Source organism: Lissotriton helveticus, chromosome 11, assembly GCF_964261635.1.
Source record: "Lissotriton helveticus chromosome 11, aLisHel1.1, whole genome shotgun sequence".
Lineage (NCBI taxonomy): Eukaryota > Metazoa > Chordata > Amphibia > Caudata > Salamandridae > Lissotriton > Lissotriton helveticus.
In genome coordinates this window covers 540,462,137-540,476,479 of record NC_136072.1, presented here as the reverse complement: position 1 = coordinate 540,476,479, position 14,343 = coordinate 540,462,137, and the positions used below count along the sequence as shown (strand labels likewise).

Sequence of the window (14,343 nt, the reverse complement as noted above, 5' to 3'; positions counted from 1 at the left end):
ATGGAGCGGAGTCCGTTTAAGTACTGTCCGCTCTGTGGGTCTAAGTACCCACATATAGACCTGCACCCGGTCTGTAACAAATGCCTTTCACCGGACCATGACGACGGCAAGTGCAAGGCTTGCGCTCAGTTCCGGTCAAAGAAAACTCTTAAGCTCCGGCGCGCGGTGCGCCTGGAGGCCAGACAAGCGGCCCCGGATCCTGAAAACATCTTCGGCGACCAAGAAGAAGATGAACAGGTTCATCATCTCCAGTTATCCCCACCCGAAACGGAGGTCGAGGCGGATCCGGCGGACGACGACTGAGTCGTGGGTCAAGGCCTTGAATACGTCGACGAGGTAGGGGACGTCGAAGAAATTTATGGGGCCGCGGAAGATAGCTCAGGGGACGAGCTATGCCCCGAAGGTTTCGAAGATCACGATCGGGTCACGGGATCGCCAGTCGGCCTTACCCAAGACCCCGTGCCGCAAGCCACGGCCCCGCCATCAGGCCCGGCCACGGACATACTTGCTGAGCAGGCCACATCAAAATCGAAACCGAAACCTACAGTGTCGACTACACCTAAAATGGCCGACCCTAAAACAAAACCGAAACTTATGGACTCGAGCGTCCCTAAAATGGCGGCCGGCACACAGAAAACTACTGCACCCGCCGCCGCATCGGCTCCGTCGACCTCCGGTCCGCAGAAGTCGAAGAAGCCGGTCGATTCAAAAGGGTCAAAATCGGCGCAAGAGGAGGGATCCTCTACAAAAGGTGGTCGGCACGGATCGACCGCGGCGACGCCGTCTAAGCACGCCAAGGCCAGCGGCACGGCTCCGGTTACGCCTGGGACTCCGTTGGTCGGTCGCGTAGTGGACGCGGAACCGACGAAGGCGCACGGATCGACAGCTGGCACATCTGCGCATCGATCCAAGGACTCTGGGTCGGCGACAACTGCATCGGCGTCCAAACCTAAGAAAGGCCACCATGACGTCGGATCCGAGGGGAAGGTCAAGACACCCTCGTCAGCGACAAAAGACACTGTGAGTGAAGCGTCCCCCATCGCCGCTTCGCTACAGAGAATCAGGGACAAGGCCGCTGCTATGTCGGCTCCGTTGCCGTCGCCTCAGACGCCGAAGGACGCTCCGGCAAAGCCTAAGAGTAAGCTTCTCTTCCTTCTGCCGCCGAAAGAGGCTCCGAAGGCTTTTTCCACGAAATCGACGCCAAAGAATTCGGATTCTTCTACGGCAGGTGCACCTTCAGGTCGAGAACTCGAATCAGAGGACGATTCGGAGCACTTCATCAACGCCAACACAGGCAAATTAACCCCATACAAAAGGAGGATCACTTCGGAGCCTCTGGACTCCTATGTCATCCCACTAAAGAAGAAAAGGGTGCCTCAGGACGCTTCTAACCTGATAGAGCCTATCCAGCCTCCTCCTAGAAGAAGCCCTACTCCCTCACCTGACCAATCTGAAGGGGAGGGATATGATGAAGAGGACCAATACACCTTCCCCATCAATGAACCAGATGCACATCCAGATGCATATGATGACATTGGTGACCAAGGCACCCAGAGTGTGGGGCAAGATCCACAACCATTCAGTGCACGTGCATCCCCAACAGAGGATTCTGCAGGTTTTCATGCACTAATTGAGAGGGCAGCTGCTAATCATGATGTGGACATGCATGCTGACCCGGTTGAAGAAGACTTTCTCTTTGACACGTTTTCAGTCTCTGAGAGGACTGTAAAGACACTGCCTATGCTCAAGGGAGTCCTCAAACATGCTGCGGACATCTTTAAGGAACCCACTAGGGCGAGAGTGGTCAATCCACGTATTGAAAAAAAGTACAGACCAGCACCTGCAGACCCTGCATACATTCGGGGACAGTTGCCGCTAGACTCCCTGGTGGTCGCCAATGCCCGCAAACGGGCCAACTCCCAAACAACGGGTGAAGCTCCTCCCCCACATAAGGAGTCCAAAGTGCTAGAGGCAGGGGGCAAAAGAGTAGCTGCACAAGCTGCCAACTTTTGGCGTATTTCTAATACACAAGCACTCTTAGCACGTTACGATAGGGCGCATTATGACACCCTAGAACAGATTGTACAACACCTGCCTCCAAAGTTTCAAGAGGGCACAAAACTGCTTATAGAGGAAGGAAAATTGATCTCCAACGCAGCCATCAAGTGTGCACTTGACGCCGCAGACACAGCAGCTAGGGCGATCAACACTAGCGTCATGCTGAGACGACAGGCTTGGCTCCGCATATCTGGGTTTAAACCTGATATTCAGACAACCATCCTTAATCAGCCAGTCAATCCTGATCGACTGTTTGGTCCAGATGTTGACACCACCCTCGAAAAGATAAAAAAGGACACAGAAACTGCTAAGTCCATGGGGGCCCTACAGTCACAACAGTTTCGTGGCAACAATTTTCGTCGCTCAGGTGCACGTGGAGTCACCAGAGGACAAATGGGTCAACAATCTCAATTCTCAAAAGGTGGAGCACAATCCTCGTTCACAAAACCGAACAAGGGTGGTTACAGAAATAACAGCAACAGAGGTCGCGGCAGAGGAAACAACAGCTCCCGCTCCTCTACCCCAAGCAAACAGTGACTCTCTGTCACTGCCCCCCGACCACTTAACACCTGTCGGTCGGAGACTGCAGCAGTTCCTGCCCGTCTGGAGAAACATCACCACAGACAGGTGGGTGCGTCAACTAGTCCAGTATGGTTATTGCCTAGAGTTGAAATCCACTCCACCCAACATCCCGCCAAGGCAAAGGCCTATGTCCGCAGAGCACTTGCACTTATTGCAGCAGGAGGTAGTGGTGATGCTGCAAAAAGGCGCGATCGAGCTCGTGCCAGTGGAGGAGGAAGGCACAGGGGTGTATTCCCTGTACTTCCTTATCCCAAAGAAGGACGGATCTCTCAGACCCATTCTGGATCTACGTCCCCTAAACCTGTATATACTGTCAGAACATTTCCATATGCTCACACTGCAACAGATTCTTCCCTTATTAAACCAGGGGGACTTCTTAGCAACCTTAGACCTCAAGGATGCTTATTTCCACATACCACTACACCCGTCCCACAGAAAATACCTCAGGTTCACTATCCAAGGCAAACATTATCAGTTCAAAGTCCTACCCTTCGGAGTCACCACAGCCCCAAGGGTGTTTACAAAGTGTCTGGCGACAGAAGCGGCGCACCGCAGGAGGCAGGGCATCCATGTCTACCCCTACCTGGACGACTGGCTCGTTCAAGCCAAGTCAGAACAACAGTGTGCCGCGGACATGTCGACTACCATTCACCTCCTTCACGATCTAGGTTTCTCGTTGAACTATCCAAAGTCGCACCTTCAACCGGCGCATGTCCGGCAGTTTCTAGGCGCGACGATCAATACCCTGACAGCCGTGGCTCAACCAACCCAAGTCAGGATAGACAGCATGCAGTCTCTGATCCAGAAGTTCAGATCACAACACTCACTTCCAGCGAGAGTGTTCATGCAGTTGATAGGCATGATGGCCTCCTGCATCTTCATAGTCCCTCACGCACGGCTACATATGCGCCCGCTCCAGGAGTGCTTAGCAAATCAGTGGACACAGGCTCAGGGACAATTAACAGACCTAGTGTTGGTTACCAGTCGGGCATACGACTCTCTGCATTGGTGGACTCCACACAACCTTTGCAAGGGCCGACTGTTCCAGGAGCCAGTGCCACAGATTACCCTGACAACGGACGCATCTCTCCAGGGATGGGGAGCTCATCTGCTCAATTACACTGTGCAGGGACTATGGACGACGCAGCAACAGAAGATGCACATCAACTATCTGGAACTGATGGCAATCTTCATGGCACTCAAGTCCTTCATTGTACATCTGTGCAACAAGGTAGTGTTGGTCCGGACGGACAACATGACCGCGATGTACTACATTCAAAAGCAGGGGGGCACCCACTCGCCACAGCTGTCTCATCTGGCTCAGGGCATGTGGCGGTGGGCCATTCAGAGGAACATCTTCCTCATGGCAGAACACCTCCCGGGCAAGGACAATCTAATGGCGGATCTGCTCAGCAGACACAGCCATCAAATGCACGAGTGGGAGTTACACCCATCTGTACTCCACCCGTACTTCCAGCAGTGGGGTCATCCGGAGATAGTCCTGTTTGCAACAAAAGAAAACGCAAAATGCCAACACTTTGCCGCCAGGTTCCCTCACCCACAGTCGCAGGGGAATGCGATATGGATGAACTGGTCAGGCAAATTTGCGTACGCTTTTCCGCCAGCCCCTCTGATACCGCTGGTGGCAAGAAAGCTAAGGCAGCACGCGATGACTCTCATCCTAGTTGCTCCAACGTGGGCGCGCCAAGCATGGTACACCACGTTCCTCGAACTCTCAGTGGTGCCGCATCAAAGACTGCGCCTCACGCCCAGACTTTTGACGCAGAACCATGGAGAAATTCAGCATCCAGATCCACAACAGCTCAACCTGGCGATCTGGCTCCTGAAGTCCTAGAGTTCGGATACCTTAACTTACCTCCAGAATGCATGAACATCATCAAGGAGGCAAGGAAGCCTACTACCAGAGCATGCTATGCTGCAAAATGGAAGCGTTTTGTCATTTACTGTACGGCTAATGACATCACCCCGCTAGATGCATCTATCCCTAACATCATTTGTTATCTGCTACATCTGTACAAGTGCAATCTAGCGTACACTTCCATTCGGATACATCTATCCGCCATCGCAGCATATCTTCAGAATAGGCAGCACCTCTCTGTCTTCAGAGTGCCGGCCATCAAAGCTTTCCTTGAAGGTCTGAAACGAGTCATTCCCCCAAGAACACCGCCAGCTCCGGTGTGGAACCTCAATGTGGTCCTCACCAGACTGATGGGACCACCATTTGAACCACTGCACTCGTGTGAACTCCAGTTCCTAACGTGGAAAGTGGCTTTCCTAATTGCTATTACGTCACTGAGGCGTGTTAGTGAGCTGCAAGCGCTCGCAATCCAAGAGCCATTCATTCAGATTCATCCAAATAGGGTGGTACTACGTACTAACCCCAAATTCCTTCCGAAGGTGGTGTCACAGTTTCATCTCAACCAAACTATTGACTTACCGGCATTCTTCCAAAACCCACAAACGGTGGCGCAAAGAATGCTCCATACGTTAGACGTACGGAGGGCGTTAATGTACTACATTGACAGAACACAACACTTTAGGAAAACAAAACAACTTTTTGTTGCCTTCTCACCACAACACAAAGGCAACCCTATTTCCAAAGCAGGAATAGCCAGGTGGATTGTTAAGTGCATCCAAATATGTTATCAAAAGGCCAAGCGCACTTTAACGATACCCCCAAGGGCGCACTCCACATGCAAATTGGGGGCATCCATGGCTTTCCTAGGAAACATTCCTTTAGAGGATATTTGCAGAGCAGCCACGTGGATTACACCACATACCTTTACAAAACACTACTGTGTTGATGTACATTCCAAGCAGCAAGCTGCTGTAGGACAGGCTGTTCTCAAGACACTTTTTCAAGTTTCTGCAGCTGGCACGGGCAACCGCCGCTGATGGAGGGACTGCTATGTATTCTATGCTAAGATATGAATTTAGCAGCCCACATGCCTCGAACTGAATATGCTACTTACCAGTATGCATCTGTTCTTGGCATGTAGGGCTGCTAACATTCATATCGCCCACCCTCCTCCCCGGTGCCTGTCGCAGCTGCAGATATACTATTGTATTCAATCATTAGCATAGACATCCTTTACACTTTTCACTCCATCTTCTGCCACAATGGCGAAAAACAATCTGAGGATGGAGCCGATGCCCATGCGCACTGTAGTCCAGGGGAGGAGCCACCTATCTCAGGATACTTCGAAGACTCTTCCAGGACAACAATGTGCGATCATCCGGACCCAACACTAGGCGGCGATCTAATGCTAAGATATGAATGTTAGCAGCCCTACATGCCAAGAACAGATGCATACTGGTAAGTAGCATATTCATTTCCAGGCATTTGGCTTATTACGTCGGCCTCCACTCACAATGTGATGAAGCACAGTGGTAGGAAATGGAGGGCCTATTGCAGCACGTCCCTGAGCAGTTGAGGAAGGGGGAGATTGTGTCAGAGTCCAAAATCCTCTCCATTGCCATCATAAGATATGAGCTAGATGCAGCGTACACAGCAGCTATAGGAGTAACCACCTACAGTATCCACCTTACTCACTCATGGCTACACGTCTCGGGCTTTATGTCAGAGGTACAGTAGCACTTTATCAATTTACCTTTTGATTGCAAACCCCTCTTTGGCCTTCAGGTAAATGACATGGTAGAAACTTTTTTTTAAAAGACACAAATGGCAAAATCTATAGATGCCCTCCAGAAGCCATTCACTAGGGGCTCTTTTCATAGACTGCACTATAGACTGGAAGCATAAACCACTTCACCTGAACAGCTCCAGTCATATCAAAGGCTGCAGCAGCCCTACCACCAATAGGGAGGCAAGGGTTACACACACGTGTCCTTTCGGGGTTATAAGTACAACAGGGCGGATGTACAAGTACTTCCACCAGGGAAGCCTCCACCTCAAAACACTGATCTCATGGCTCAAGCATGGGGGGGCAGAGAAGTGAAAGGAGATTGCAAGATTATCTTGCTGTTTGGGAGGAAATCACCTCATACCATTTACTTATAGGGATTCTATAACAGGGGTGTTGCTCAGGAGGAAATCCCCTCATACCATTTGGTTCTAGGGATTATATACAGGGGTATTACTTAGAGCTTTTCTCAGCCCTGCCAAACATTCCTCCCTGAGCACACACCCACAGCTCGGAATACATCTGCCTTCTCTAAGATGAAGTACACGCACTTCTCTTCAAAGTGGCTATCGAGGCAGTACCCTTACAGCAGAGGGGGTTACTTTTTGATCTCAATAATCCCAAAAAAGGTTGGCTCTCAGACCAATCCTTAGCCTCAGGCCCCTCAACAACTACATCCTGTAAACATTTTTACATGTCAACCCTATATAATGTTATTCCTCTGCTACTGCAAGGCGGCCTAATGACCACTCTAGATATGAAGGCATCTCCTTCCACATACCCATTCATTCTGCTCACCGGCGCTATCTTCCCTTCACAGTAAGTGGTCAAAATAACCAATTCACGCTGCTTCCTTCAGGGTAACTACAGCCCAAGGGTGTTCAAAAATGTCTAGCAGTCATAGCCTCCCACCTCAGAAATGGGGGACATGCATGTCTTCCCCCATCTAGACGTTTGGCTGATGAAGAGTATGGGCAGACTTCAGTGTCTAGCACACACTCCAGTTGCTATCTCCCAGTATCATAGCTTGGGATCTGCAATAAATGCCTCCAAGCTCACCGGCAGCCCTTACGAGGGTCAATTCTCAATGCCATCACCGGCAAGGCATCCACCAAAGAGTGCTAGCCTTCCAGCATCAACTGCTTTTTCTTTCAAAATTGTCGACTTCCAGTAAGAATAGTGGTGCTCCTCTTAGGAACAATGGCTTCCTGTATTGCCATAGTTTGCCATGCCAAATTGCACATGCATCCATTGCGGGCATGCCTCGAGCCCAAAGTTCACCAACAAAGGGTCACCTACAGAATCTAGTGTTGATAAGGACAGCATTAATTGCTCTGTGCAGTGGTGAAACAGCAAACGTCTGTTGCAGGGCAGACCCTTCATGAAACCCATTCTTCAAGTGACCATCTCCATGGACGCATCTCTTGTTGGCTGCGTGGCTCATCTCAGCAACATGGTAGATAGGGGTCTGTGGTCTCCCCTGCTACTGTCGTTCTAAATCAACTTTGTGGAACTTTTTGCCATTCACCTAGTCCTCAAAACCTTCCTTCAAAACATTCAGAGCAAAGTATTACTTTAAAAAAACGACGATATTACCTATCTGTGCTACCTGCAAAAACTGGGTGGAACTCGCTCACCACACCCCTTAGCACTGGTGCAAAATATTTTCCATTGGCGATTCATCATCACATTCACCTCCTTGCAGAGTACTTGCCAAGAATGGGCAATGGCATTGCGGACTTGGTCGGCAGAATGCATCAACACACTCACAACTGGTAACTCCACCCTCGAGTCCTACTACTGTACTTTCAATATTGAGGGTTCCTACAAATAGAGCTATTCGCTACTCGTGAAAAAATTAATTGGCACAACTTTGACTCTTGGCTTCCACACCCAAAGTCTGTGGACAATGCACTATGGATTAAATGGTCAGGGATATGTGCCTATGGGTTTCCTCCTCTCTCACTTCTACCATATGTGGTACAGATGCTATGGTAAACATCTCTCCCCACCGCCCCCCGGTGGAGCTATTATCGCACTAAGACGCATACGTGAATAATCGCCCTCATTATACTAATGTACTACAATGACAGGACCAAACCTTCAAAAAACTCTGCAGCTTTTGTCAGTGTTACTAAATCTTGTAAAGGTCAACCGATTTTATAAGCTTGCACAGATAAATGGATCATTATTTGTATTTAAACATGCTGCCTTAAAGCAAAAAGAGTGCTCTCTAGACCACAAACTACTAGGAAGAAAGGGGCAACCATGGCCTCGTCATATAACGTTTCCATAGCTTACATCTGTAAAGCATCTCCACGGTCGTCCACAGACACCCCTTTATAAAACTGTACTGTAGATATTCTGGCACGTCAACAGGATAAAGTTGGTCACACAGTCTAAAGGAAAGGACTTTATTCCAGACATCTGCATCATCCACTGACTAGCCACCATTTTGGGAGTACTGCTTTACAGTCTAAGTAGAGCATGTGCATCTACAGCACTAAAAATGGAAAATGCTGCTTACCCTGTAAATATCTATTTGTATCTTCTAGTACTGCAGATTCACATGCATCCACTTCCTCCCTGGTGTCAGTGTCCTGTTATAGATCTCTGTATTATTGATATTTGCTTCCTCATACACCATTCGGATGGTCGCAATGTTTTCGCAACTTACTACTCCATACTTATGCTCAGCTGCTGTGTGAAAAAACAGTCTAACAATAGAGTTGTGCCTATGCATTTTGCCAGCCAAGGTTGAGTTGAGTAAGGATTTATAAAGTGCAACTTTGCCCAGAGGCATCAAGGCGCTAAGGATCGTTCTAACTGTATGAAGGGAGAAGGGGTGAACCGACTATGGGTAGGCCTCCCTGAAAAGCCAAGTCTTTAATGCTTTTCGGAAGAGAGGATAGGAGGTTTGTCCTTTGAGTTCAGCCGGAAGTATGTTCCAAATCCTGGGGGCGAGGGAGAAAAAGGCCCTCCCGCCCCACCTGGCTTTGATGACTCGTGGTACAGAAAGAAGATTTTTATATGCTGAGCGAAGTGCCCTACCGGGGGGACACAAGGGGTCTGATGTCTTCAGCACCGGATCCATACAGGGCCCGGTGGGTGAGACACAGGACCTTAAACTCTATCCTGGCCTGCATGGGGAGCCAATGCAGATTCTTCCTGATAGAGGAGCCTGATGAAAGCCTTGGGGCATCAGCAACAAACCTAGCTGCTGCATTTTGCACTATTTGGAGGCGGTGGACTAGTTGTTTGTTGATTCCTAGGTATAGTGCATTGCAGTAATCTAGCCTTGAGGATATGAGGGCCACAGTGACATGTTATCGGGCCTCGATGGAAAGATAGTGTACAATTTTCCTCACAATTCTTAGGACCCCACAGCAGGTTGAGGCAGTCCTGCTGACTTGTTTGTCAAAGGAGAGCTTGGTGTCAAAGATTATACCCAAGTTGCGGGTAGACTGTGAGGGCGTAGGGCAAGCTCCAAGAGCAGAAGGCCACCACTCCATCGACCAGAACTCTTCCTTGCCTCCGAAGATAAGGACCTCCGTTTTCTCCCCATTTAATTTGAGGAAGTTCCTTCTCATCCAACCCGCCACTGCTTCCTTAAAATTCCTGAAGTTCCGGGCCGTGATGTCTATAGATTGCGAGAGAGAAACCATAATCTGGGTGTCGTCAGCGTAAGATAGGACTTCCAGCCCAAATGATCTCACAAGCCTGGCAAGCGGCGCCACATAGATATTAAAGAGCGTGGGGCTCAGGGACGAGCCCTGAGGCACCCCACACTGCACAGGCTTGACTGGGGAAAGAAAGACACCCAACTTGACCCTCTGTTCACGGTGGTCAAGAAAGGATGTCAGAAGGCTAAGCGCTTGTCCGTCCACTCCTATCCCCCTAAGGCGCTTGGCCAAGATGGAAGGGGACATGGTATCAAAAGCAGCTGTAAGGTCGAGCAGGACCAGAAGGGTAGTCTGGCCACTGTCGACCTTAGCGCGGATGTTGTTTGTGACTACTGTCAGGGCGGACTCAGTGCTATGTGCCCTCCGAAACCCGTTCTGAGAAGAGTCCAGTAGGCTGGAATTGTCCAGGAAGGCACTCAGGTGGTTGTGTAGATGGGCCTCTAGCATTTTCGAGGGGGCTGGGAGTAAGGAAATTGGGCAAAAGTTCTTTAAAATCGCCGGGTCCAAAGTGGTCTTCTTTAGAAGGGGCTTAACTATGGCCATTTTCCACGCTGTCGGGAAAACGCCTTCGTGGATTGCCAGATTGATTACCTCCAGGAGTGGAGAAAGTAAAACTTCCCTGCACTGTTTGAAAGTTTTCAAAGGACAGGGATCTAAAGGAGATCCGGATTTAAGTTTGTCCAGGTGCAGATTCAGTTGCACCAGTGTGAGCGGAGGGAAGTTAGTGAGAACGCAACCCAGAGCCTTCACCGAAACTTCTTCCAAGGGGGATGCTACTGAAGCAGGAGAGGCCCCTAGGTCTAGATTAAGGGCTTCTAGGCCTGAATAAATGTCAGTTATCTTAACATGGAAGAAGGTTGAAATCTGATCACAGAGTTCCTGTGTTGCTATTATGGGATCGGGTGATTGAAGGACAGCCAGGGAATCAACAATTTTAAACAGTTCCCTGTGAGAACTGAGGGAGGCAGTCAGTTTAGTGAAGTGTTTTTTCTTTTCCGCAGACACCGCGGCTTTGTAGTCCCTAAGTAAGCTTTTATGTTTATCTTTTTCGTATGGGTCAAGGTGTGATCTCCAGAGCCTCTCTTGCTTCCTGCAGCCCTGCCGTAGCAGCCTAAGGGTGTCTGAGTACCAGGGTGCTGAGGGTCGCTTTCTAGCGGAATAGTGCTGCTTGATCGGGGCCAGGATATCCACGGCCTTCGAGATAGAGTTAAAGAGCTCAAGGGCAGCAGTATCCGTATCTCTTGCTAAGGTGGGCATAAGACTGGCCATCAGAGGGGCTAAAGTCTCATTGTTTAAACCACTAAAATTCCTTTTTAATTCCCACTTACTAGTATCTGCTAAGGATATACCAGGATGGGGGGGGGGGGGGGGAGGTGTAAAATTAAGTGGGACGGCCAAATGATCTGACCAGGACAGGGGAAGGGGGGTCCTAACCCTACCCTAGGGTCGTTGGTAAAGACCCCGTCGAGGGTGTGTCCAGCTAAGTGGGTGGGCCCTACTACTCCTTGAGTCAGCCCACAAGAGGCCAGAGAATCCAGCAGAAGGGCAGTATCAGCAGAGCTGTCATTCTCTAAATGAAAATTAGAATCTCCAAGGATGGACAGGATGGGTCTATCAATGTAGGGTTCCAACAATTTTAACAAGTCATGACTGAAAGCGGACCTAGGGCCCGGGGGCCTGTAGATCAGGATACCGGAAAAGGAGACCGTAGAGGAGGGATTGAGAGCAAAATACAAGGCCTGAAAGGGGTCAAGCGGTGAGGAGAGAGGCTTGGTCCGACATCTTATAGAAGTTTTGTGAAGTATTCCCAGCCCCCCCCCCTGCGCCTCTCTCTGTCCATTCTTGCCAGGGAGTACCCCTCGGGAATGGCATTTAGGAGCTCAGGCCCTGTGTACTCTGAAGCCCAGGTCTCAGTAATAAATACCCATGATGGTTTTCTGTCTGAGATAAAGTCTCTGAAAGCAATGTTATTTTTGATTAGGGATCGAGTGTTGATAAGAAACCCGGTCTCTCTAATCGGCGGGGGGAGTCGTGGTTCCCTGATCTGGGCCGTTTGTGACATAGATCGGGGGGGGTAGAGCTAGTCCCTCTCCTGGAGCATTGGCACTCGGGAGCGTCACATAGCCCCTCAGGTAGCAGCGTATGGTGACAGGGCATCCACGGGGGTTTGAGTGTATGTAATGTCCGTTGGGGCTGACTGGGACTGGGTCTTGGGTCTTGGACTTGGGTGTCTAAGTGACCAGCCTTCCTGGCCCCTGGCGCTGATGGGCGCAGACGGGCTGGACTCAGGCGTGACTCCGGCGCTGATGCGGTGCGTCCGCAGATCGCGTCCGCTGCACGGAGGCATGCCCGTCTCTTTTATGCGCTGGAGACTAGAGCGCTGCAGGTGTAGCCTACCCCCAAGATGGCTGCCGCTAGATTCTGAGGTCCTAGGTCCGTGTGTCTCAGCGCCTCAGTCGGCTGAACACCGGATGATCAGCATCAAATGCGGGGAAAGGGGGCCAACGACTGCCGAGTGGTCAGCAGGGGGCCAGGTATGTTCCAAAGTAATATCTGGGTAGGTTTTAAAAAGAATCTAAAACACGACGATTTTGAAAAATAATGGAGGGAGAATAGCAGAAAAGGGAGGTCCACACACGCAAGGCACACAGCACAACCTCCCGGCTTTCCGCCTCAGGAGGAAACAACACACAGCAAGGATACCATGTGTAGGAGTCACATGGTATCTCATGACTTGGAAAAAGTCTTATTCGAGCAAAACAATTTGCAACGTCCAAGCCCACCTATAGATGGCAGGAGTATGTTGAGCATGTGAGTCTACAGCACTCCAAGCTATGAAAACAGATGCTTACAAACCTTTTTTTGGTCTATCATAATCGGTGTAATAGCTACTAGGAATGCAGTATGGGATCTTTAGCCCACAGACCCATACAGAACCTGTGCGGACTTCAATTAAAGTTGTTCAGACAATTCTGATAAATCTGCTTCACAATGGGGCTGTCAAATCAGTGCATGATTCATAGAGACAGCGGCATGTTTAAGCCTTGTATTTCTACTCTGACTTCCGCATTTTTTACCACTGCTGTGATCGGGCCGTAAGCCATGCGCTCAAGGTGGCGATGGGTGCAACTGTTATACTTTATGAGATTATCTTTATGAATGATGTTGGATTACCCGAATGACCCATGTGTGCCAAGTCAAAGAATGGCTTGTGAGGGTGCAGAGATGAAGGCTGAGGATAGCATGTTACATATATCGTTATATTCATCTTTGTTGCTAGACTTATGTGCCTCTCTTGAATTTCAGTGAAAATCGACCCAAAAAGGGTGGGATCTGCGTGGCAAATCACACATCTCCGATCGATGTCATTGTCCTGGCGAGTGACGGGTACTATGCCATGGTAAGAGCTTCATGCCCTGTATCCTTGGTATTCAGGATAAACCTTTCAGACCACTCTTGTTAACTTAGGCTGTATGATGGACCCACGCATGCCATTACCATACATGCCTTTACAACGCATCCATTACCACACAACTTTTTACCACACATATGCCTTTACCATGCATCCCTTTACAACGAAAATGTAAGTATTTCGCAGCTATGTATTATATATATATATATATATATTTATTTATTCGACAAATGCCCGTAAGCTGTGATGAGGCACTCGACAGCTTGCCCACCATTCATTGTTCCCAATCAGATCGCCTCCACCTTCCGGTAAGTAAAGTTCAAAAGCCTGACGCATTTCGAGGCATGACGCCTCTTCCTCAAAGGCATTAACTCATTTCTCATCTGGCGCAATAGCGGTTCTCTTTAAATCAATTATTGAGCATGCTTTGATTCGCTGATGGCCCCCAGTGGGCCGCACTGAGTGCGCTTACATCGCCCTCTCCCCCTCTCTCCCTCCTCTCCCCCTCTCCTCCTCTCTCCATCTCCCTCTCCCCCCTTCACCCTCTCCCTCTCCCCTCCATCCTATTGGTGATAGGTAGTTATAGTTGTGAACACCTTTTCATATAGACGAATAATAATAACTTTAGTGCCATTTGACGAATTTTAACGACATTTTCAAAACCAGTACTCCAGTTAGTGAAGCTGCTGTTTGGAAAGTTTCAGTGTGACTTGTCAAGCGAAGGCTTAGAAAAAAGGGACGCTTTTTCTCCATGAAATATCTCTGGGAATTTTGCAGTTTTTGAACATGACTACTCCCCGAACTGCTGAAAGGATTTACACCAAATTTGGCAGAAAGTTAGAAATTCAGCAGTTATAGTTAATCGTATCTGAAGAAATTATAACTCGTGCCGTTAAGTAACTTTACAAATGCTGCACAATCAATTAATGGATGGAATGCTGAA

General features: G+C 49.3%; 1 protein-coding gene across 1 annotated transcript in view; it reads left to right on the top strand.

Annotated features, from left to right (window-relative positions):
• The window catches only part of GPAT4 (glycerol-3-phosphate acyltransferase 4), a 289,147-nt gene that overhangs the window by 191,651 nt on the left and 83,153 nt on the right, over window positions 1-14,343 (top strand). Inside the window, exon 7 of the mRNA XM_078666242.1 lies at window positions 13,295-13,388. Within this exon, the coding sequence (XP_078522368.1) occupies window positions 13,295-13,388 (94 nt within the window). The remainder of the gene's footprint in view (window positions 1-13,294; window positions 13,389-14,343) is intronic.